The 25510-nt window shown below is 38.9% G+C and overlaps 1 protein-coding gene across 10 annotated transcripts in view; it reads right to left on the bottom strand.

The window, feature by feature from the left end:
• Positions 1–25510, bottom strand: part of EML6 (EMAP like 6) — a 290298-nt gene that overhangs the window by 76129 nt on the left and 188659 nt on the right. For all 10 annotated transcript variants that reach the window (XR_011255673.1, XR_011255672.1, XR_011255675.1 and 7 more), the window contains 6 exons: positions 21639–21757; positions 19553–19739; positions 16871–16976; positions 10666–10759; positions 1867–1967; positions 181–383 (listed from right to left, as the gene is read on the bottom strand). Coding sequence is in view for 7 of the 10 variants with exons in the window: in XM_069583321.1 (XP_069439422.1) it covers positions 181–383; positions 1867–1967; positions 10666–10759; positions 16871–16976; positions 19553–19739; positions 21639–21757 (810 nt within the window). In the remaining 3 variants the exon portion in view is untranslated. The remainder of the gene's footprint in view (positions 1–180; positions 384–1866; positions 1968–10665; positions 10760–16870; positions 16977–19552; positions 19740–21638; positions 21758–25510) is intronic.

Below are 25510 nucleotides of genomic sequence, written 5' to 3' on the forward strand. Positions count from 1 at the left end.
CATAAAGAAATAATTATAAACGAAAGAGAAATTTAAAGACCACTTGTGCTTCCCCTCCATCTGTGACAACTACATCCTAATTCAGAGAGCATTGTTTTCACACACAGGCATCCTCTTGGTGTGGACCTTGCTAAGCCTAATTTAAAGTTCTAGAAAGCTAATGAGGAAAATAGACCATACCTTATCCAATGCATACATAGCAAACACAGGCCCGTCATGAGCTTTCACTGTCTTCAGTAGGAGAATATCTTTCCAAATAAAAATATCTCCAGTAGCTGCTCCTGAGAACACCAGATCTTCCATTCTCCCATAAGAAACACACATCATTGTTTCCAATTTTCCAACACTTCCAAAAATTCCTCTCTTAGAGGTGAAGCCCCCACCTGGAGTGGACCAAGAGTACTTAATACTTTTTGAAAAATGGACACTTTCTATGAGCATTTAGAATGACTATCTTCAGTGGAAAATCCAGTGTGTCTACATTGCTTTGTTTAGTCTGACTTTTTTGCGACCCCATGGACTATAGCCCATCAGGCTCCACTGTCCATGGGATTTCTCAGGCGAGAATACTGGAAGGGGTTGTCACTTCCTTCTCCAGGGGATCATCCTGACTCAGGGATCAAACCTGTGTCTCCTGCATCACAGGTGGGTTCTTTACCACTGAGCCACCCAGGAAGTCCCGTGTGTCTACATAAAGGTGTATAAAAATGGCAGAAAACATCAGAACAAAAACATTATAAAAGGTTTTCTCCTTCACGCATTAATTCAGTGCTTATTGAATCCCTACTTTGTGGCAGGCATAGTGGTCGACATTGGGCTATAAAGGTGAAAAGAAACAGTTTCTGCCTTCAAGGAACTCAAGGTCTGGCTGGGGAGAGAATGTGACAGAATCCTCTAAGCAAGGCTCAGCACAAGGTCTGTGCCAGCCAGAGGGAGGAGTAACTAAGTGCCCCAGGAAGCCAGGCAAGTCTTCCTGAATGCTGACCGAACAATGAAACCAGCAGCAGCTGTAATGTAAAATGTAAACGTGTTTTGTGTATCTTTTGCCTAGATTTTTATTATGGCCACTTCAAGGTGAGAAAACTGAATCCCTGTGTAGGAGAAGAACATCAGGTTTGCTCCTCATATATTCACACTGCCCTGAACTTTCTGACTAGCACTGAGAAACCTAAACTCATTCCAGACAACTGTATGCAGGTTGACTCTCCAGACATGGTGGGTACCATGACCTTTTCTTCAAAAGCAGAAAGCACTGAAGCAGTAGCTTCTTTATGTTTTGTCCAGTAAAAGATTGGGCTTGATACCAAAGCCAAAACTAAGAATTCAGAAACAATCCTAATAAAAAGGTCTGACTTATTAGAAGAATAAGATATTCTTCCATGGTTTGTCCTATTATTTACTCATCCTTGTTATCAGCATTATAAACCACAAGTATTTATTTTGACCACTTACTGTGTGTAGTGTACAGTGTGTGTGTGGGTCAGGAGTTAATTCATGTGCTAAAGGTAGTGATAAAATAACAAGAGAACCCTCAAAATACTAAAAATTTTGTCCACCCAACTAAAGTGATTATTTCCTGCTCAGCAGTCCAACACAATCACTGCTTTCAGAACAATGATGGAATATAAAAATAACTATTTTCAGAGCACAGTGTTACCAAAACTCTCTAGACACTGATGAATATGCATGGCATCACACAGAGTGTTCTAAGCTTCACAGCTCAGACGTTGTTTGGGAGCAAACATCTTTTAGGCATATTTTAATTTTAGATTGCAGAGAGAGGCTAGGTAGTGGTGGTGGTTTTTTTTTTTTTTTCCCAGCTACAGTAAAACTTTCAACCACATAAGTGATAAACCCAAACAATACCTGCTTGTTGCCAGAATCTGATGTGCTTGATCCCAACTGTTACCAGTTTGTCAACATGGTGTGGATTACACTTTACCACAAATATCTTATCTTTATGTCCTCTGTAAGACACAAACAGGGGAAAAACCCTAGTCTTGATGAAAGCACTTTTAGAGAGTTTTATTTAGAGCATGCACTTGGTTTCACTTTCATTAAGCACATCTAATAGGACAAGTAAATTACTGATAGAAGATGATTTAAGATACACATGGTGGGGTGTGAATTAGAATAATGAGCTTTGGCTTTTCTTTGCATATTTGAGCGCTTCTTACTCTAACATTGCTACTAGAGTCTACTAATTATGCTTCAAACAAATTAATGAAACATTTTAAATGGATCAGAATGTCTCCATAATATAAAATTAATGCTGCCACTATAGAATTTAATCCTTAGCATACAGAGATCTTCTAGAATATATTGTAAAAGGGTATTAATGAGAAACTTCAAATGCAATATTCTTGCTGTGGAAGGCATAACTTTGAGTTAAACAGAGTTTCAGCTAGAAATGTATTCATGAGAAACTGAAGACCCTGGCTTACATTCATGGAGAGACAAAGGATGTCATGTATTAATTTAAGGCACTCAAGGATGCTATGCACTCAGAAATCTAAGTTTATAACCCAAGAGGCAGAAGGACAAATATAGAAATGAGGCTGCAGCTGTAAACTGGCATTACACCGTGCCTGGGAAATTTCTGTTTCAGAGTATAAAGTAATCACATCAAATTTAAGGATTTACTGATCGTAATGGACTATGGGATGGTCTTCTCTGATATATTAGGACCTAACTTTTATTATTAAAGGAAAAGCTATTGATAAAAAAGAACATGACTAATTGCCCTTATGAATATAGATTCAAAAATCTTAAATAAAATATTAGCAAAGAGACTCCAATAACACATTAACAAAATAGTACACTATGACTAAATTCAAGGGTGCTTCATTACTAAGGAATCGAACAGTACAATTCATCATATTAATATGTGAGAAAAATTACGTTGTCATTTTCAACGATGCCAAAAAGGTATTTCACCAAAAATCCAGTGGTCACTTATGACTTAAAAAAGTATTCAACTAACACTCAATAAAGTAGGAATTAATGGATGCTTTAGAATTTCTCTTAGACTTTTATAATTCCATGCAATTCTTAACTCTCACTTGGAAACACAGATTCATTCAAGACCAACTATACACAGACTGTCTCTTCAATGTTATGTGCCACAATCTTTTCTTTAAAGACAGAATGTCCTCGAACAGTAGCTTCTCCTTGGTGTGCTCGTGCATGTTTGAACTTGAAAGTCAGATTCTTACTTAATGCTATTCCGGATGAAAGTCAGATTCTTACTTCATGTTATTCCCAATAAAGTCAGGAACAAGACTGTCACCACTACCATTAACATCATACTGAACGTATTATCTAATGCAATTAGACAAGGTCTAAAAAATGAAAGACACAGGAGCTAGAATGGAAGAGGTAAAACTATTTCTATCTGCAAATGATATAATTTCATGTCTAAAAAATCCAAAAGAAAATAGAGTAAAAACAACTACAAATAAGATAATTTAGGAAATTTACAGTATACAAAATTAAATACAGAGTCAATAACCTTAATATATATTTACATTATCCAGTTGAAAAATATATTGGAAGAAAGGACTATATTTAAAACAACAATAAAAACATCAAGGCATATGTTTAATAAGAACTGTGCACTAACATATAAATGAGTATAACAACAAGGGAAAAAACACCCCGTATCGATAATATACATAGAAAAACATTCCATGTTCTTGAGCTGGAAAACTCAATCATAAAGATGTTAATTCTAGCTTTGTTTATGAATTCAACCTGATTCCAAAAGATAAAGAGCATTTTCTATTGCTCTTTTCATATACTATTGCTCTTTTCAGACAAGAGTGTCCGGTCTTTAATTTGGAGCTAGACACCCTGACTTTAAAGTTCTTATGGAAGAATAAAACAACAGTATGGCCAAGAAAACTCTGAAAAAGAAAAGCTAAATGGGAAGAGTATCTCTCCTGGGTATTAAAATAACTTATAAAACCTTCATGATTAAAACAGTGTGGTATTGGGGCACAAGTGACTGACAAGCTAATGGTAAAATAGAAAATCTAGAAAGGGACCCAAATGAATATTAAAATGTAGCACATACTAAAGACAGGTCTCAAATCAATGTGGGGGGTGGGGTGAAATGAATACTTAAATGCTGTCTGTTACTAAATGCTGGCAAGGATGTGGAGTAAGAGGAATTCTCAATCATTGTTGGTGGGAATGCAAAATGGTACAGTTACTTTGGAAGACATTTTGGTAGTTTCTTACAAGACGAAACATATTCTTACCATAAGATCCAGCAATCATGTTCCTTAGTATTTATCCAAAGGAGCTGAAAATTTATGTCTACACAAAAACCTGCACATGGATGCTTATGGCAGCTTTAAACATAACTGCCAAAACTTGGGAGCAACCAAGATGTTCTTCAGGTGAATGGATAAAAAAACTGTGGCACATTCAGAGAACGGAGTATTATTCGGTGCTAAAAAGAAATGAGCTATCAAACCATGAAGAGACAGACGTGGGGGAACTTTAAATGGATACTACTATGTGAAAGAGGCCAATCTGAAAAGGTTATATATTATATGATTCCAACTAACTGATTTTCTGGAAAAGGCAAAACTAGGGAGACAGTTAAAAAAACATGAATGGTTTCCAGGATAGAGAGGAGCAAGGGATGAACAGCCAGAGCACAGAGGATTTTTAGGGAAGTGAAACCATTCTGCATGATACTATAATGGCAGATACGAGTCATCATACATCTGTCAAGACTCTCAGAATGTGCAACACCAAGAGTGAACCCTAATGTAAACTGCGGACTTTGGGTGATAATGATGTGTCAATGAAGCTTCATCTGTCATAACGAATGTACCACTCTGGTGCCAGGTGGGGATTTGAAGGAGGCTGGAATAGTGGACATATGGAAACTCTATTATCTGTACAATTTTGCTATTAACTTAAACCTGCTTTAAAAAATAAAGTCTACATAAAAGGGAAAAGAAAAATGGTATTTGGAATACCTTGATAGCTCTAAGGAGGAAGGATAAAATGGAATCTGTGTCTTGAAATAGACACTGGGATAAATTCCAAATGATTCAGATATCTAAATGTGACGATGGAGCCATGGCAGATTAGAAGAAGTCATGAGGGATTTCCTTTGAACCTGAGGACAGGGAACACTTTTCTTAGTCTCAGAATCTTGAAGCAGTCAACACTGCTAAATTTGACCACATAAAAATAAAAACCTTTGCATGATGAAAACTATCATAGCAAACTCAAAAGACAAATGACAAACTAGGTGAAATACCTGTAAGCTAGAGACAACAGACAAATAACACTAATATTTAAAGGACTACTTTCTGTGTGAAGTGTATTGCAGAGAAACCAAGTGGTTCATGGGGGAAAACTCTTCTTTATAGAAGAATTCTAGCTACTATGAAGAATGAATAATAGAATTAGAAAATTACCATTTCCAACCCTTAATTAAACAATCAATTTAGCCCAGAGTTGTAAATGGAGGTACAACCATTAGATACACATTGATAGGAAGCTTTCTAATGGGAGGATGAGGCTGATACTACTAGAAACCACAATAGAGCTGAGCATTACTAGGAGCTGGAGAACCAGACATACGGGGGCTGTGGTGTACCATGGGTAGACTGGAATGGTGATCTGCCCTGAGAAAGAGGAATTCCATCCCTGTCATTGTTTAGAACTGCTGGCTCAGGAGAATAATAAAAAAAACAGACTTACATTTAGTTGGTTTTATTATTCTTTAAAAAATTGCTACAGATAATACAAGCACTACTGCTTGAACCTGGCAGGTACTGCTCCCACTGCGCCTACCCTCTGGCATGCCACTGATTATGCTGCTTCTGATAGAGTCAAACATGAAGTACGGATTAGGTGTGCTCATGCTTTTGACTGAAAAATTGAACTTAGGAGAAAATATCTGCAAATCATACATTTGATAAGGGACTGATATCCAGGATATATTTTTAGAAAAAAAATTACAACTCAATAATTAAAAGGCAAATAACCCAATTAAAAACTGGACAAAATATCTAAATAGTCATTTATACAAAGAATGTATAAATTATTAACATCAACTTTAGAGAGAAGATGCTAGAGAAAACTGAAATGAAAAGTGATAACAGATATCACAGATTATATCCCCTACATAGAAAAGAACATTGCTTTGCTTGCTTGTGTCTATACAATGGCAAACAATTAGACAGGTGGAAAAATCTTTTTGGAGAGCACATTTTCAGTTCAGTTCAATTGCTCAGTCATATCCAACTCTTTGTGACCCCATGCACTGCAGCAGGCCAGGCTTCCCTGTCCATTACCAACTCCCAGAACTTGCTCAAACTCAAGTCCATCGAATCAGTGATGCCATCCAACCATCTCATCGTCTGTCATCCCCTTCTCCTCCTGCCTTCAATCTTTCCCAGCATCAGGGTCTTTTCCAGTGAGTCAGCTCTTCTCCTCAGGTAGCCAAAGTATTGGAGTTTCAGCTTCAACATCAGTCCTTCCAATGAATTTTTCAGGAGCGATTTCCTTTAGGATGGACTGGTTTGATCTGCTTGCAGTCTAAGGGACTCTCAAGAGTCTCCTCAAATACCACAGTTCAAAAGCATCAATTCTTTGGCTCTCAGCTTTCTTTATAGTTCAACTCTCACATCCATATATGACTACTGGGAAAAGCCTTAGCTTTGACTAGATAGACCTTTGTTAGCAAAGTAATATCTCTGGTTTTTATATGCTTTCTAGGTTGGTTATAGCTTTTCTTCCAAGGAGCAAGTGTCTTTTAATTTCATGGCTGCAGTCATCATCTGCAGTGATTTTGGAGCCCAAGAAAATAAAGTCTGTCACTGTTTCCATTGTGTCCCCATCTATTTGCCATAAAGTGATGAGAATGGATGCCATGATCTTCGTTTTTTGAATGGTGAGTTTTTAGCCAGCTTTTTCACTCTCATCAAAAGGCTCTTCAGTTCCTCTTCCCTTTCTGCCATAAAGGTGGTGTCATCTGCATATCTGCACATTTTAGTTTTCATCTAATTTCTTGACGTCATAAAAACCCTAGTGTTGTTTCTCTTGTGGCTAAAATTCTAAACTGACTGATGATGGCATGTCAATGTCAACACCTAAATAAAGAACACTCACGGAATTACCTCTGTCATTTTTTTCCTTTAGACATGTGTTAAATTTGTATGGAAGTTGCCTACAACTCTGTGTGTGTGTCTGTGTGTCTGTGTGTGTATGTATATAAGAAAAACAAAATGGAAAGAGTTTCACGTCCTACAACTGACGGAATAAGAATGGAGGAGAGTCAGTGCTGCTGCCCTAATTCAGGGCAAGTCCCTATGCCTGTGTCATGGGTAATTTCCCAGGTAAGGCCATGTGCAAAGGTAACCCACAACTGGAAGACTGAATATTTGATGTATGCCTCAGCCCAAGATTGAAAATAGCTTATAATACAGAATAACAAAGGATAAGCCAGGGAACAATGAGAAGAAGAAAGGGAGATGATATATTGGTGAGTGGGGAAAAAAAAGCAAGTTACAGAGCAATATGTATAATATTCTATATATGAATAAAACAGATAAATACTCGCAGAATATGTATCAAAGAATACAGGCTAAAAATGTCAGCCATAGCTATGTCTGGGTAGTAGAATTATGAATAATTTTCTTCTTGGAGATTTTCTGTGTCAACTTTTCTGTAACCACGTATTATTTTGAAAACAGAAGACAATTAATAAATGTTATTTTAAAAAGAGATCCATATTTTAAAAAAAGGAAAGGTGTCACTCTCATATTCAGGAGAGGGGATCACATTCACTAAATGTATGTAAGGGTAGGGACTTAAACTAGAGCAAGCAGCAGAGCTAAGACAGAAGTGCACACTCTCAAAGTACACTCACATGCTCCACATGGCCCTATGTTTTGTCCCTAAAAGTAAAAACACAAGTACTTTTCAATGCTGAAGTATTCTTGTTATGCACACCATGATAACTTGTACCTTTTGCCTAAGGTCCCCACTGTTCAAACTTCTGAGATGAAGTTTGTTAATAAAAGTCATTGTCCCTGGTCATGTTACTGCTGCTGCTGCTAAGTTGCTTCAGTCGTGTCCGACTCTGTGCAACCCCATAGACGGCAGCCCACCAGGCTCCCCTGTCCCTGGGATTCTCCAGGCAAGAACACTGGAGTGGGTTGCCATTTCCTTCTCCAATGCATGAAAGTGAAAAGTGAAAGTGAAGTCGCTCAGTCATGCTTACTGGTGTGATAGAAATAAAAAAATGGGACATGGAAGTGCCTGATCAATTGTCTTTTTTGTTCTGTCCCGAGTGACACTGGTATCAGGCTATATCATTACTGTCCATAAGAGATTGCTCTTGGTTGTTAAATAGGTTACTTGTATACCAACCTTGAAAAGGAAAAAGAGACTATACAATTCATTTGTAATGGAGGTGACTGAAGTCATTCATGAAAATTAGCAAAGCTCAACAAAAAAGTGTGCAAGGAGATTTGGTTCAAGTCTCATCAAAATCTGTAATAAGATCTTTATGGGCTATATCTGAACCTCTCTGATTTCTGTGAGTGGATGAAAACATAGGTTCACTTAAACACGCTCACAACTGACGGGTGGCTATTGAGGGTGGGGGGCATACGTAAGCCTCAGGCGCCGCAGCACTGCAGGTGATACCGTCTCGGCCATGAACTGTGCCCCTCCTCTCATGGGGAGTCTCATATTCTGGGTCATGGGCACTACTGCAGAATATCGCCTGCCAGAACCCACAGCCTGCGGGATGCAGGTCTGCTGTCGGGCCTGGCTCGGTGATGGTGGCGATGACCGGGACACAGAAGAGCAGAGTGAAGGGCATCACTGAATTAGCTGTCCTCTGAGAGTAAATGAGACCCTTGGAGGAGCTCCGATGACTCCCGGGAGAGCAGTATTCCTCCTTTTTCTTTGTCACTTCTTTCATGGTCCTTTGTTTAAAGTTTATATCTTTAAGCAGTCTAATCCTCAAGCCATAAGGAGAATTTTAATTTTTTTGTTAGGTTACTTATTTACATAAATATCTATGATATTGTAACATTGTATAAATATTATTTATTGCTTAAAAATCTAGTATTCGACCAAAGAACTTTAACAATCTTTGACACACCTTCCTGGAAAGAGCACTGGATGAATGTTACATCTGTGAAATTGTTCTCTGAGGGTAATTCTGCAGGTGTCCCCTTCAGGGAATGTGACATACGGCTTGGGAGCAATTCCAAAAATAAATGGCATTATTAACATAATGATAAGTTGCTTTGTGGCAATTAAATAGTAGTAATACTACCAAACATATCAAACATATACTTCTAAAATATTAATATTTCTTTTTTCCACTTTTATTACTGTTTCTGGCATACAACAAGTAAGCCAATCAGATTTGCAAAGGGTGTTCTAGTAGGGAAATTGAGTTCCTGTGGCTTTTGAAATGTAGGCATGTGCTTTACCTGAAATGAACTGTAATACAAATGGTAGTTAGCAGAAATATTAAAGTAAAATATAGTATATTAATCTAGGAGGAAAGCAGAGTTCTGATTAGAAGCTAAATCTGAGTATCAGCAGGGAGTGATAAAAACCATGAGGAATACTAGAGAGACAAAAAGAAAAACTGCTTGGGTAGGCAGATTTATGAGCTGCCATTTGCTGCCAAGAATTCCATCTCAATAGCAGTCATCAGAAAAGCTCCCTTTTTTATCCTAAGATGGTCAGCTGGAGTCCTTGAGACTCCATCTGCTCCTCCTCTGAATCTCCAGCAATTTATAGATCTTCATTCATTAAGTCAAACTGTGAAAACTCCCACTTTCCCCCTATTTAATATTGTAGAGGGTAACATCAATTTAAAAAGTGAATACTGGAGTTCAAAGCCATCAACTTAAAATGATTTTATGGTGCAAGATAAAAAGGAAATTGGTTTATACAGGGAAGAACAAATAGAGAGATATACTGATAATATGTCTTGGACAACAAATCATCCTTAGTTGCCAACTATTTTGACCTCTGACCATGGCCAGGCAAACAGCTAAGCCCAAAGCAAGCAGGAATGGAAAGCAATGTTCAGACTTAGGGCTGATTCAGCAGGGAGGGAGGCTGGGCTGTGGGAGGACAGGTGGTCTATAAACAGCAGTCGGTCTTGGAAAGTCTATTTATAAGACAGGGAGATTAGTGAAACAATCTGCCTGCTTTGAAAGCGAGTGGCAGATGTACACGATGGGCCTCCTTTCCCGCATGCCACAGCTTCATGACGAATGCTGCCGACTCCAGTGACATTGACGCTCCTTCACCAGATGCTAAGACAGTTGAAAAACAAGGGGCAAGGCACAAGGCTGAGAAAAGTGGCTTTTCTACTGCTGGTAAAAAGCTCTGATATAGACAATGTGTAGACTACTAAAAGCAAAGTGGTGCATAACTCTCTGGAAAGGATTTCAGAATTCTTCAGTTCCCTGAAACAAACATCAATTCCTCTAAGTCAGGTTTGTCACCACGAAATATTACAATATGTCTTCACTTAGGTGTTAAGATGTGAATTTCATCTGAGTTTGAAGATGAAATCTTACCAGAAAAGGCAAACTATTAGCATTTACTGAAGCGTGATCACCGGCAGGATGTTGTAAGACCCGGGGAGCTTCTTACCTGGTGGTAGCTATCTTTTCTCCCTTTTTCCAGTCCCAAAACACAACACTGTGAAAATCGTCTAAACCAACCGACACCAGACATTTTCCATCAGCTGTATGAAAACAACACAAATGTCAAATTTTTCATTTCTTCAGTGAAAAACCAAAACATTTTATATACTAAAGAGGAACAAGAAATTGACCTTAGAAGAAGAATTCACTAAAGGAATCTCACTAAATGAAATGCATAAGTACTAATAGCAGAGCTTCTCAACATATAAGTAGATGCTGAATTGAATTGCTGATCCAACATTCCAATCTCAGACGTAGGACTAGGGGGAGCTTCTCAAGTAAGTCCCCAAAACCTTGTCTATATTGTGTCAGATAAAGCTCATGACATTTACTGGAAGAGTCATTTAACTCTGTGACTCTTAGTCTATTCTGAGTTCTAAAAAACTGGTTCTATTTAACCCTCCAAGATAAGAGCCTTATAGAAACTAAATTTAACTTGGAAAATTCCTTCAAAAAATGACTTAATAATTTAAAAAGTATTAACTTCTTACTTTCCCTATTTCAAATGTAATATGTTTGCTGTAGGACATTGAGAAAATACAAAGGACATTTAAGACCCAAATTTTTAGGCCTACATTTGATGCATATCTTATCAGCTTCCCTACATAAATGTTCAGGATTATAGTAAACATACTATTTTTTTCCACTTGTTATATGAGGAACATTTTCTCTTGGTATTAAATATTATTTATAATACTATCAATGATTTGGACAGGCTGTTTGTCAAATAAAAAATATATATATAAGAGACATAATTGAATTGAAATCAAAATAGTTAATTTGCTTTTTCACTTCAAGACTAAAGAAAAGACTACAGAAAAGGTATAGTCAATAAGTCTTTCCTTTGCTGCAACCTCACAGAGCTAGACTTACAGGAGAAGCGTCTGTAAAGCAGCTCCTCCCCAGCTTGGAGTAGGCTGGAGATGGCGGCCAAGTTTACCAAGCCTCAGTTTAGTGGCGTGTCTTCTCTGACAACAGGGAACCATTATTAACAGGGTAAAGAAATGAGTATGTGATAAACTGCTTCTCACACAGCCCACTCAGGATTTCAACTGGTATTTTCAAAGATAGCCCTGGGGTAGATGTCAAATTAGGGTAGCCAGGAAATAGAAAGGAGCCCTAGTCAAATTGGGATTTCATATAAGCAATGGATAATTTCTTCGTACAAGTATGTCCCTTGCAATATTATATTGCATGAGACATACTTATATGAAGAAATTATGCATTGCTTGTCTAAAATTCAAATTTAACTGGGTGTTCTGTATCCATATTTGCTATAGCTAGTAACACTTCCCAAATGCTGGTTAACTCATGTCCAACCCCTAAGTGACCTTACTCGATCCAGAGACCATCCCCCAACCAACTAGGAACAGTAGTCTGCTCCTTTTCTGGAGGAAAAAGGAAAGTAAGAAAAAGGAAGAGCCTGGCTTAACAAACCAAATCCCCCACCAATCCTCTACTGCTTCTAAGTATGAGGCAAGGATTTGGAAGTTACATGAACTCTTTCAAGCTCCTAGACTATAGTATTAGGTGAAGACATTAACACTTTGCTAAAGGCCTAAATCATCAAGAAGTGACTACTATAAACACATGTGTCTTCTGAATCATAATGAATATGTCCTCATGCTTAAATGATACCAGGATTTAAATTGTGCCTGGTCTCTTTTCATGCATTTGGAAGAAGGGACTGGTGATGACTTCTTGTTCAGAACTACCAGCATGACTTTTCCTAGTATCTCTTGGTGTGGCCTGGCTATGTTTCTATTTTAGCATGTCTCTGTATTTGGTGATTTTATTTTGATTGGAGAGTTCTCGTTCCCTTTTTAGATTGTAAGCTCTTAAGACGTACTTATAGTACTTGCATCACATTTCCAACATGATCCTCATACTGAGATGTTTTTCAATGAATTTTGATGATACTGGTGACATTAGGAGGATGAGGGAGATAAAAATGGAATGTCTCCACGGATGGTATGGAGGGAATGTTCTGTTACATAAAATTTTAAATCAAAAACACTGCACAGATATTTATTCAGTGTCTCCCCCTTTTTCTGGCATTGGTAAATCCTATATTTTGTTTTCTTTTGTAACCTGGGTAGCTATATTAGATGTCCTTCTTAATGCAAACGTTCACGTTTTAAGTGATAGTCTTTTATTTATTTATTTGTTTACATCTTTTGAAAAAGGCCTTAGAGTAAGTTGTTTTTTGCTTTTTGTTTCTTTTTATTAGAACTTCTATGAGGCCCCATCATCTTGTCTTCACAGTTATACCACCTTTCTGCCCCAATTTGCGACCTAGTAGCAATGAAGCCCCAGAACAAATCCAGAGGTGCCTCAACAAACATACCTTTTCTTTTAGGATGGTGACTTTTCCTTGAATTCTGTAATTGTGGGGGATTTCTACATATCACACAGTTTTGAAATATAACTGTGCTGTGCTTAGTTGCTCAGTCGTGTCCGACTCTTTGTGACCCCATTGACGGTAGCCTGACAGGCTCCTCTGTGCATGGGGATTCTCCAGCCAAGAATAATGGAGTGGGTTGCCATGCCCTCCTCCACGGATAGAGTCCAGGTCTCCCACACTGTAGGTAGATTCTTTACTATCTGAATCACCAGGGAAGCAGATTTCTTCCCAGTTTTTATTTCCCCTCACAGAGGCTTGACTTTAGCTTTGAAAAATCCATTGTTCCTTGACCATTTAGCTGGAGTTTCTGACTTTCAAACATATGGAAATGTCCTTTCAAATCTTTCTAGTCACAGTATATATTAATTATGGATATTTTGTGACATAGTCCAGAAATAATTCTAAGGCACTTAATGTCAACAGTAAAGGGCAAATTAGAAAGAGAAATATTTTATTCAGGCAATTACAAGTTGGTCCTATATTCAGGACTCATAAAAAATGCATAGGTTTTTGGAACTGAAGCACAATGAAATCAAGCAATCTCAGATGAGCCCTTGTGGATATTACTATGATGCAATGAAGGTTTTTAAAAATATGAGGATGATATTTAGGGTAGAACATATGTATGTGGCTAAACTTTTCTCTAATTGGTTTTCCATTCATGTGGATGCACTTTCCTGATTGCAAGCACAGAAACAAAGACCTCCATTTTCCCCTAGACAGTGATAGTAAATCCAACAAGGTTAAAGAGTTGCTCAATTAAGTGACACAAAACAAATTCATTCCTTCTTGTTGACATAATTTACAAGTATGGGTTATGTTGCTGGAAATGTTTTTGATTAAAAAACGTCTTCTTTTTGTTTGCTTTGGAAGAGGGGCAAGAATAGATTAATCCACATTCCTAGTTATGACTGCTTGTCTGTTGTCTAGTTGTCATACAATGTGCCTGCTTTGTATTTCCATGAGACTTTCTTTCTATCATCAGCAGGTCTCCACAACATCCCCCGAAACAAGCCAACTTATAAATAAGAGGTGGGTGTGGGGGTACACTGAGGCACACAGATAGGCCCCTGGCTAGATAATATCCAACGTGGGCACCCTGTTTACATGGTTAAACTGGGAAATGTAAACCATCTCTCTCATCATATTGACTTAAACTCCTCAGTTTCCTGTAAGTATCCAAAAGGAAAGGTATAGTTGCTCCTGCTGCAGTTCACAAAAGTGTTTGGTTCAAGGCTATTCTAGCATAGGGGCCTCTCTTCACCAGAGGTGAGGGGTCATCCCATGTGGCAGCCTCTATGCACTACCATGCCCATGACACAGTTACACTGGAGAATGGGGGTGGGGTGGCTGGAGCCCTGACCATTGGTTAGAGGGAGTGAGGAAGCAAGGGATCATGCTGAGTGACTCTCCTGCTAAAAATTCACTCCAGCCCTGGTGGAGGGCAGGGGCAGGAAAGGGCAGGAGGATGAGCAGGGAGAGCGATGGCACAGCTCCTGCCACCCAATGGCTCCAGACCTGGCGACTTTTTTACAGGACTGAGATCCAGGGACCCTGGATCCCTGCTCTGGATCTCAGCCATACCATCAGACTCTCTGGATCTTCATTACCTATAAAGCTGTGCAGGTGTCTGTTTAAGACTAAAGCTGCATCATAACACAAGGTACAACTATGAATATAAATTAAACTGAAGAGGCTCAGCTCACACCTTCAGAAGGGCCATAGAAACCACCAAGATCAACCAACCACAGTTCATCTTCATGGAACCATACATGGTGATGGATCAAACACAATAGATACTTCCCCACTTCCTCAATAGTCCTTATTTGTAGTTCTTTCTCAAACTATCACCTAGCTTTTTTGGTGCCATTTATAAAATTTACATGGTTAAGTTCTGAGACAAAAAATGTGATTTTTCACAATCAAAAATAACACATTTGCTGCATAAATGGGCTCTTCCCTAGTGACTGTTATCTGGTGAATAAAGAGTGTATTGTTCAAATGGAAATATCTTTTTATGCAGAAAATATTTATCTGAGCATTTCTTAATTTGCCTAAAATAGAATTAGAAGCATGGACAGAATCCGCTTCTCAGCCTCTTCTTAGAGTATCTGGTTTCTTTATCCTAGGCAATGATCTGAGAGGCCTGGGATAAACTACTTGTATAGTAGTTTAGAGCATATGAGAAGGTGCATATGACACCCACACAAGCCTGTACTGTGTGACTGGTCAGAGAATAAAGATAATTTTCACCCAAAGATGGTTTACATGTAAAGTTCTAGTAGCAGTAGTGAAAGGGAAGACAGAGCTCATTAAGCAAAACTTCATTCATTCACAATTTTGGAGTAGCCCCTGTGTACACAGCACTATAACATGCTCAGTGGGGAGCAGAGAGACGGGCTAGATGAGTAGTTTACATTCTGAGAGGGCCATAGGAGATGCTAACACAAATAACTACGGTACCCCATGGACTCTAACAGGTACCCTAAGAGCAATAACAACAAATGGGTTAAGCAATGCAGAGGGACAAGGCATTTCTCCCTGGAAGGCTGGAGTATAAAACTTTCAGCTTGGTCTTAAAGGATGGTTAAACAAGACACATGAGAATGGCATAAGCAAAGGAACACAGCCAAAAAGAAGGGCAGGAGTACATGTAGGCTCTCCAGATAGGTGGACGTAAAGGAGCGTGATTGCGGTGGTGGATGAAAACACTGCAAGAGAAGACCAAGGCCAGATCATAGAAGGCCACCAAAGTTCAATAAGGGCTCAGCCTAGAGTCAGTCAGCCAAGCAGAGTCCATGGAGCAGACATGTTACTGCACTTCCACAGGATTCCAGAAGGGGGCAGGATGGGCTGGAGGAAGTGGCGATGGGATGAGAGACCAGCATAACCACCGTGGCACAGATGAGAGGAAATTCAGCTTGAGGGAGGAAAGTAGCGAGGGAGGCATATAAGAGAGAGACTGGAGTTGTAAAGTGGAATTTAACAACCAATATTATACATATTGCACATATTTGAGTGGAATTTATAAAAAAAGAAATTACAGAATCAGTTTTCTGTAGAAAGTTAGAAATTTTTCCTACAGATCTAATATCTACAATTGGGACTATTAAAAATTTCTAGGTAAAAACATCTTTTGTGTTCTAACCCTCATTTTTCAATTCCAGCATAAAGAAATGGCCTTACTCTGAAGAAGTAAATTATATTCATTGGTTAGTATATTAACATCACTGTCTTCAAATTTTAAATGAAAGAGATGGAAACATCAGTTCTATTTTTTCAATATGAAATTTGACTTTCAAAACACCAGTGTTGTAAAGTGGCCTTTTGCAGAGAATTTGCAGCCCTCCCTATAGTCCTTTATATTTGAAATCACAAGTGCTGTCTTTCCATTTATTTAAAGAGATGAAATTGATGCTCTGAGTCACTGCCAGACATTTGCAACGATGGCTTTCAATGGCAACAGCTGCTCTGGATTTCAAATCTCTCAAGCAAATGCTGAACACAGTGTGAGCTCTGGGTAATGACTTAGGAGAGAGGAAACGAAGAGGAGGAAAGGAGGGGTGGTCTACAGATCACGTTTTTAGTGAAGTATTCACATATCCGATTTCTAGTCTAAGACTGGGCAGCTGACACACAAAGGGCTCACCTCCTTACAAGCAGGACTATACCAAATAAAAGGATTCAAAAAACCCAAAGTAAATGTGGAACCATCTGTCAGTGACTCTGGCAGCAAACGGGTGCTTACCTGAGAAATCGAGGGCACACACTCCTCTCTGATGTTGTCCTTTCAACAGTGACAAACATTTTAGAGTCTGCGTATCCCAGACATGAACAGCTGCATCTCTTCCAACCTTAAATAAAAGGATGAGTGTTATTAACAACTTATAAATTATAATAAAAGTGATTTTGTTCCTTAGAGTCAAGTGTTGCTCAGAAATCAAACCCCACCTATGTGGAGAGCCGGAAGACCCTGGGAAATATTCTGGTCCGACTTCACTGCTTCTCAGAAGAGGAAGCTGAGGAACCAAGAGTCTAAATGTCTTGATGGGTCCCAGCAGAGCCTGACCTGGTGTACGGCTCCCAGTTAAGGGACATTTAAGACTCTAGTTCAAATGTCTTCTGGGCTTTGTTCTGTCAGCTAGTTCTATCCTTCCCTTCCCACCTTCTCAACTCTATACACGATTCCACTCCTTAATCAAAAAACACAGCTGTTTGTTTTCATGACACTGTCTATTCTAAGAGCTCTTTTACTTGCCCCAATTATTTACCCACCTCAAGGAGGCCTGGGCCTACTTTTACCCCTGGAAAGTGAAAGTCTCAAGGCTTAACTCTGTCATTAAGTGGCTTCTCCTCAAGGGGACACAAGTTTCTATCATACCAATTCCCAATAACAGATAAAACTGTACCACTAAATTGGTTTTCCTCACTTATAATGGTGGTGGTGGTTTAGTTGCTAAGTTGTGTCCAATTCTTGCAACCCCATGGACTATAGCCCTCCAGGTTCCTCTGTCCATGGGATTCTCCAGGCAAGAATATTTGAGTGGGTTGCCATTTCCTTCTCCAGGGGATCTTCCCAACCCAGGAATTGAACCTGGGTCTCCTGCACTGCAGGCAGATTCTTTACCAACTGAGCTACAAGGGAAGCCACCACACTTATAATACACAGGGGGAAAAAGTCCTTGTTGGGTATGATGGCTCTAAAAGGAAAAGTGGGACATGAAGTCATGCATGTAACTCAGCAGAGTCCACCCAGCTCTCACACTGGCCTGTGGAGGCCCAATTACCCCAGGAGAGGGTACTGGCATACTGGTCCGCTTCCCACCAGTTACAGTGTAAAGTGTGGTGGATCCTCAGGGGTTTAGGTAAAGAACCAATCTCTGGTGTTTTTTCAAAGGAAGGATGTTAAATACCCATGAATCAAGCATCATCTGTTTCTAAGAAAGACAAAAACGGGGGGAGGGGGCAGGAAAGAGTGAAAAGGCAAAGCAGTGATCAATTACTTATGAAATTTAATGTCAGCTAAGACAGAATAGATGATGTAATTTACAGTTGGAAGAGAAGCAAATCATGTTTAAATTAATGGCTCTTTCCTTCTGGGGGATTGTAATCCTTTTACAAATAACATAAGAGCTATGAACTCTTTCCCCACCAAATGCACATTTCTGGGGGCTGACTCTCTACATACCTCAGTTTCATCCATGGCTATGAACACCAGGCTATAAACCCTGTTCAAAGACTTCTACCTCCTGTCAAGTCTCAGAAATAGTTTGTTGTCTCATGTTAATCTCTGACCCTTATGAAAGTGAAAGGGAAAGTGAAAGTCACTCAGTTGCCTCTGACTCTTTGCGACCCCATGGACTATATAGTCCATGGAATTCTCCAGGTCAGAATACTGGAGTGGGTAGCTGTCCTTCTCCAGGAGATCTTCCCAACCCAGTAATCAAACCCAGGTCTCTTCATACCAGTAGTTTTTCTTGGAACTTGCCACTCTGATGTTGAGGATCAGGTGAAGTATTTCCTACAGCTAAAAGCTCATGATAAAACCAAATAAAAATGCAATTTAAACACTGGTAGAAAAGAGCACAATACTGAAAATACTGTTGACAATACTATTGCTTTACCAGCAAGATCTGAGTTTAACAGATTCTTTGTTTACTGAATTGAACACAGAGCTCTGTTTTGAGCAGCTTTTCACTTATAGACTCAATCCAAAGTTTAGGCATTCCAAGATGGTTCAGATAAAATTTAGTTTTTTGAAGGCTAAAATATAAAATAATGAATGAGCCCAAATTAATACAACTTTAAGTTCTATAACAATAACTATACACTAGATGCTACATTGGTATTAAAATATGGTTTGTTCAGTAAACAGTTTTCAGTACCTAGGATATACTGAGTTCTGAGTAAGGAGGTAAATATAGTAAGACTTTATGAACTTACATTATTTTGGTTTCACCTAATCCTGTTCACAGATTTCATCATGTCAGAATAAGAATCTCTCAAAGGCTTCCCAAAAGTTCTGGTATGTATTGGTCGATTTTCCCACCATCGTGAAATGATCCTGTATTCACTGCACCCGCAGCTTCCTGTGCTGTGCTGAGTCGCTTCAGTCATGTCTGACTCTTTGCAACCCTATGGACAATAGCCTGCCAGGCTCCTCTGTCCATGGGATTCTCTAGGCAAGAGGACTGGCGTGGGTTGCCATGTCCTTCTCCAGGGTACCTTCCCAACCCAGGGATCGAACCCCAGCATGTATTGGTTGATTTTCCCCACCATTATGAAACGATCCAGCATTCACTGCACCTTCAACTTCCTACCTCAGGTTTATTTCTACCAAGTGTTTCTTGAGTTTCTTCTATGTAAATTGAGTTCAAAATTAAATCCTCTCTCTCCAGCTAAATCCGCGTCTTACAGGGGAGATACATACCTGCCCAGTGGCCACATAGTCCTTCACTGGATGAATGGTCAGGCTGAGAATGTCATCGTCGTGCCCCAGGTACAGCCTCTGCGAGTGCTGCTGCCTGTTGTACACGACAGCAACAGCAGCAATGTGATAGACCACTTCTCCAGCTTGTGTGTAGAACAGATTGTTCCTACAGTCGTAGCCTCTGTAACTGAAGCACAGGTCCAAGAAACGCACAGTAGTGCAATAAGCAGTGAGTGTACAGAGCAGAAGCTGTGAGAAGATAAAGTTAACCTGCTAACAAGGACACGCACAAGTAGAACCCAGGTGTCTCCACAGTCACCTGTGACAGCGATCTTCAGTGAGGGAATGAGATCTCTGAAGGCAAGTGATGCCTTTCAAAGGGGCAAATGGACACTGGGAATTTTAACAGAATTTACTTCCAGATCCTCAGCTACTATATGTGCTTTCTCTTAAAACTGACCAGTCTGAGAACACACCTGTGATGAGGGGCAGGTTTTCCTTTCCCACTTCCCATTTCCTAACTGCCTTCCTCCCAACTTAGGAAGTCAGTCCTCTCACTCATCTGGAATCTTACTATGGTGTGCTACCTTCGAATGTCGAAACTTCCAGGGACACCAAAACAATTTTTTGCTTTTAACAAAATTGAAGAGTCATTTAACTGAACTGTCAGCTGTTGGATCATTAAATTACAATTTTGTGTGATATATCAAAATCGCAATCTATAGTTTTGGCCTGTAACTCAAGAGGAATTTAAAGAATTGATTACCATTGCTGTGATAAAACTGCCTCTATTCTTATCTACTTAAATAAGTAGATATGAGTAAGTTTTCTTAGTGCTTACATTAAAAGTACAAAATTGGAATAGATAAAATGCTAAACTGTATTACCATTTAGCAATAAGAAATATATATGCACATATATCTGAACTCATTGAAAAAATTCTATCTTAAGAAATATTTTTTCCAATAAAATTTTTTATGTTCAATAACTGTTTATCAGAATTTATACTATCTTTATGTTGATTTGGCCAGCTTTTTATTATTAATAGTTATAATGATAATTAAATCCGGAAAAAAATGTATTAATGCTAAGAGCAGCACTGTCCAATAGAAATATTATGTAAATCACATAGGTAATTTTAAAAGGTATAATTGTCACATTAGAAAGTGAAAAGGAACAGATGAAATTTAATATTTAACCCAATATGTCTAAAATTTTATCATGTCCACCTATAATCAATATAAAACATTTTAATGATGTGTATACTTTTTTACATTAAGTCTTCAAAATCTGGTGTCCATTTTCTATATATAGGACATCTTAATTCAGAGCAGTCACATTTCAAGTGTTCATTGGCTACAAGTAGATACTGTATTGGAGAGCACAGAGTTAGAGAGTTATGGTCACAGGGGAATTAAATTTAATTTGAACTGACAGATATGTTTTTTCCTTGTTGAAGTTAAGACAGGGTGATCAATAAAAGACTTAAGAGCATAAAAATAATACATTAGGGTAAAATTCTGTGGGAGAAGTAGAACAGAAATATAGGTTCATGTATTTTTTAAACTGATAATGTCTATTACATTTAGGTTCCATTAGAGCCATTTATAATGTGAGCCATAAATAATTTGAGTATTTATAAAACACTAGATATCATACTCTTTTTACAAGCATTTAAGCTTAGGTTGAAAAATCTTCAATGTCAACTTAAAGTCTGGAAAGTTGCACGTAATTTGCAAAATTCAAAATTATTTAGGACATATATGAACAAAAGTGTTTCAAAGAAAGGTTGTCCTGGGAAAGCCAGCTGAATAGAGCAGGAGTTATGGGATGAAGGAAGCAGAGATGGAGAGAATGAAGTGAAATAACAAGGAATGACAGTAACACATGTATCACAAACAGACATGAAGCATGAAAACTCTAGACACGCACACTGAGATGGACACAGAACACCGAGAAAACTGGACAGAGAGTCATGGTTAAAACACTAAGCACAAGTAAGTGCAAGGTGGAGAGGAGAGCAGCCTGAAGTGGGGCAGCCCTGCAAAGGATGACAAGCTGATAAGGACGGTGCTACGTCACCTACCCGTGTATGAACTGGAGTTTCAGGCTGTCCTCAGGAGCCTTTTCTCGTTTGAGGAAGGGCACTGCATGGTTTTTCTCTTTACTTTGTTGCTTTAGCTGAGGTAGATCTTCTTTGTAAACCTTCATGGGTAACAGAAGCACTTAGTGAGACACTCTTCAGGTTTCAAATACATAAATATCTTGGCATTCTCAGGAAATCTTTAATTGCAGGAAATCAAATTTTTGAAGACATTAGAAATTAAAAGTGGTCACAAGAGCAAAAGAAGGGCATTATATAATGGTAAAGGGGCCAACTTACCGAGAAGATTTAACAATGGTAAATATTTATGCAACTGACAGCATCTGATCTGCAAAGCATATATTAACAACTAAAAGAAGAAATAAATATCAATACAATAATAGTTGGGAACTGTAAAATCCCACTCTCAACAACTGGACTGAACCACCAGAGAATCAATAATGAAACAGATTTGAACAATACCACAGGCCAAAAGAAGAGATGCTTTCAAACTCTGGTGCTGGAGAAGACTCTTGAGAGTCCCTTGGACAGCAAGGAGATCAAACGAGTCAATCTTAAAGGAAATCAACCTTGAATATTCTTTGGAAGTACTGATGCTGAAGCTGAAGCATAAAAACTTTGGCCACCTGATGTGAATAGCCGACTCACTGGAAAAGACCCTGATGCTGAGAAAGACTGAAGGCAGAAGGAGAAGAGGATGACAGAAGATGAGATGGTTAAATGGCATCACTGATGCAATGTACATGAACTTAGGCAAACTCTGGCAGATGGTGGGGGATAGGGAGGCCTGGAGCACTGCAGTCTGTGGGGTTGCAAAGAGTTGGACATGACTTGGTAACTAAACAACAACAACAACAGACCAAATATTCCAACAAACAAATATGCAACATCTCATTTATCAGCAGCAAAATACACATTCCTCTCAAGTGCACAAGGAACATTTTCTAGGACAGATAATGTTAGACCACAAAACAAGGCTCAATAAATTTAAAAAGACTGAAATTATATCAAGTATCTTTTTCTGACCACTATTGTATGAAACCAGAAATAAGTATGGACCTAAAAGAAGCAGAAGATATTAAGAAGAGGTGGCAAGAATACAAAGAAGAACTATACAAAAAAGATCTTAATGAGTCAGATAACCATGATGGTATGATCACTCACCTAGAGCTAGATATCCTGGAGTGTGAAGTCAAGTGAGCCTTAGGAAACATCACTATGAACAAAGCTAGTGGAGGTGAAGGAATTCCAGCTGAGCTATATCAAATCCTAAAAGATGATGCTGTGAAAGTGCTGCACTCAATATACCAGCAAATTTGGAAAACTCAGCACTGAACTGGATAAGGTCTGTTTTCATTCCAATCCCAAAGAAAGGCAGTGCCAAAGAATGTTCAAACTATTTCACAGTTGCACTCATCTCACACACTAGCAAAGTAATGCTCAAAATTCTCCAAGTTAGGCTTCAACAGTACATGAACTGAGAATTTCCAGATGCTCAAGCTGGATTTAGAAAAGGCAGAGGAACCAGAGATCAAATTGCCAACATCCGCTGGATCATGGAAAAAGCAAGAGAGTTCCAGAAAAACACACACTTCTGCTTTATTGACTATGCTAAAGCCTTTGACTGTGTGGATCATAACAAATTGCAGAAAATTCTTCAAGAGATGGGAATACCAGACCACCTTACCTGCCTCTTGAGAAATCTGTATGCGGGTCAAGAAGCAACAGTTAGAACTGGACATGGAACAACAGACTGGTTCTAAATTGGGAAAGGAGTACGTGAAGGCTGTATGTTGTCACCCTGCTTATTAAACTTATATGCAGAGTACATTATGCGAAATGCTGGGCTGGCTGAGGCACAAGCTGGAATCAAGATTGCCAGGAGAAATATCAATAATCTCAGATAGGCAGATGACACCACCCTTATGGCAGAAAGTGAAGAGGAACTAAAGAACCTCTTGATGAAAGTGAAAGAGGAGAGTGAAAAAGCTGGTTTAAGACTCAACATTCAAAAAACTAAGATCATGGCATCTGGTCCCATCACTTCATGGCAATAGATGGGGAAACAATGGAAACAGTGACGACTTTATTTTGGGGGCTTCAAAATCACTGTAGATGGTGACTGCAGCCATGAAATTAAAAGATGCTTGCTCCTTGGAAGAAAAGCTATGACCAACCTGCTGCTGCTACTGCTAAGTCGCTTCAGTCATATCCGACTCTGTGCGACCCCATAGATGGCAGCCCACCAGGCTCCCCTGTCCCTAGGATTCTCCAGGCAAGAACACTGGAGTGGGTTGCCATTTCCTTCTCCTATGCATGAAAGTGAAAAGTGAAAGTGAAGTCACTCAGTCATGTCTGACTCTAGTGACTCCATGGACTGCAGCCTACCAGGCTTCTCCATCCATGGGATTTTCCAGGCAAAAGTACTAGAGTGGGGTGCCATTGCCTTCTCCTAGACAGCATATTAAACAAGCAGAGACATTACTCTGTTGACAGAAGTCCATCTAGTCAAAGCTATGGTTTTTGCAGTAGTCCATGTATGGATATGAGAGCTGAACCATAAAGAAAGCTGAGCACAGAAGAATTGATGCTTTAGAACTGTGGTGTTGGAGAAGACTCCTGAGAGTCCTTTGGGTTGCAAGGAAATCAAACCAGTCAATCCTAAAGGAAATCAATCCTGAATATTCACTGGAAGGACTTATGCTGAAGTTGGAGCTCCAATACTTTGGCCACCTGATGTGAAGAACTGACTTATCGGAAAAGACCCTGATGCTGGGAAAGATTGAAGGCAGGAGGAGAAGGGGACGACAGAGGACGAGATGGTTGGATGGTATCACTGACACGATGAACATGAGCTTGAGTAAGCTCTGGGAGTTGGTGATGGACAGGGAAGTCTGGTGTGCTGCAGTCCATGGGGTCGCAAGAGTCAGGCACAACTAAACTACTGAACTGAACTGAGAAATAAGTAACAGGAAGAAAGTTGAGAAAGTCACAAATAAGTAGGAATTAACACACTTCTGAACAACTAATGGATCAAAGAAGAAATTAAAAAGGAAATTTAAAAAATCTGACAGAAATTAAAATGGAAACACAACATACCAGAACTTATAGGATAAAGCAAAAGCATATCTAAGGGGAACATTTGTAGCTAATAAACATATCCATTAAGAAAAAAGATGTATTTCAGATAAAGAACTTAGTATTATACATCAAGGAACTAGAAAGAAGTTTGGACTTAGTTTGGACAATAAGTCCAATGTTAAAAGAAAGGAAATAAAAGAGATTAGCACAGAAATAAAGGAAATAGAGAATAGGAAAACTGGAAAAAAGATTAATAAAACTAAGGGTAGGTTCTTTGAAAAGACAAATGAAATTGAGAACATAAGATTGAATTTTACTTCTTCTAGTTAGAACTAGACATGGAACAACAGACTGGTTCCAAATAGGAAAAGGAGTATGTCAAGGGTGTATATTGTCACCCTGCTTATTTAACTTCTATGCAGAGTACATCATGAGAAACGCTGGGCTGGAAAAAGCACAAGCTGGAATCAAGATTGCTGGGAGAAATATCAATCACCTCTGATATGCCGATGACACCACCCTTATGGCAGAAAGTGAAGAACTAAAGAGCCTCTTGATGACAGTGAAAGAGGAGAGTGAAAAAGCTGGCTTAAAGCTCAACATTCAGAAAACTAAGATCATAGCATGCGGTCCCACCACTTCATGGCAAATAGATGGAGAAACAGTTGAAACAGTGGCTGACTTTATTTTTGGGGGCTCCAAAATCACTGCAGATGGTGATTGCAGCCATGAAATTAAAAGACTTGCTTACTCCTTGGAAGGAAAGTTATGAC

This window comes from Ovis canadensis, chromosome 3, assembly GCF_042477335.2.
Source record: "Ovis canadensis isolate MfBH-ARS-UI-01 breed Bighorn chromosome 3, ARS-UI_OviCan_v2, whole genome shotgun sequence".
Classification (NCBI taxonomy): Eukaryota; Metazoa; Chordata; class Mammalia; order Artiodactyla; family Bovidae; genus Ovis; species Ovis canadensis.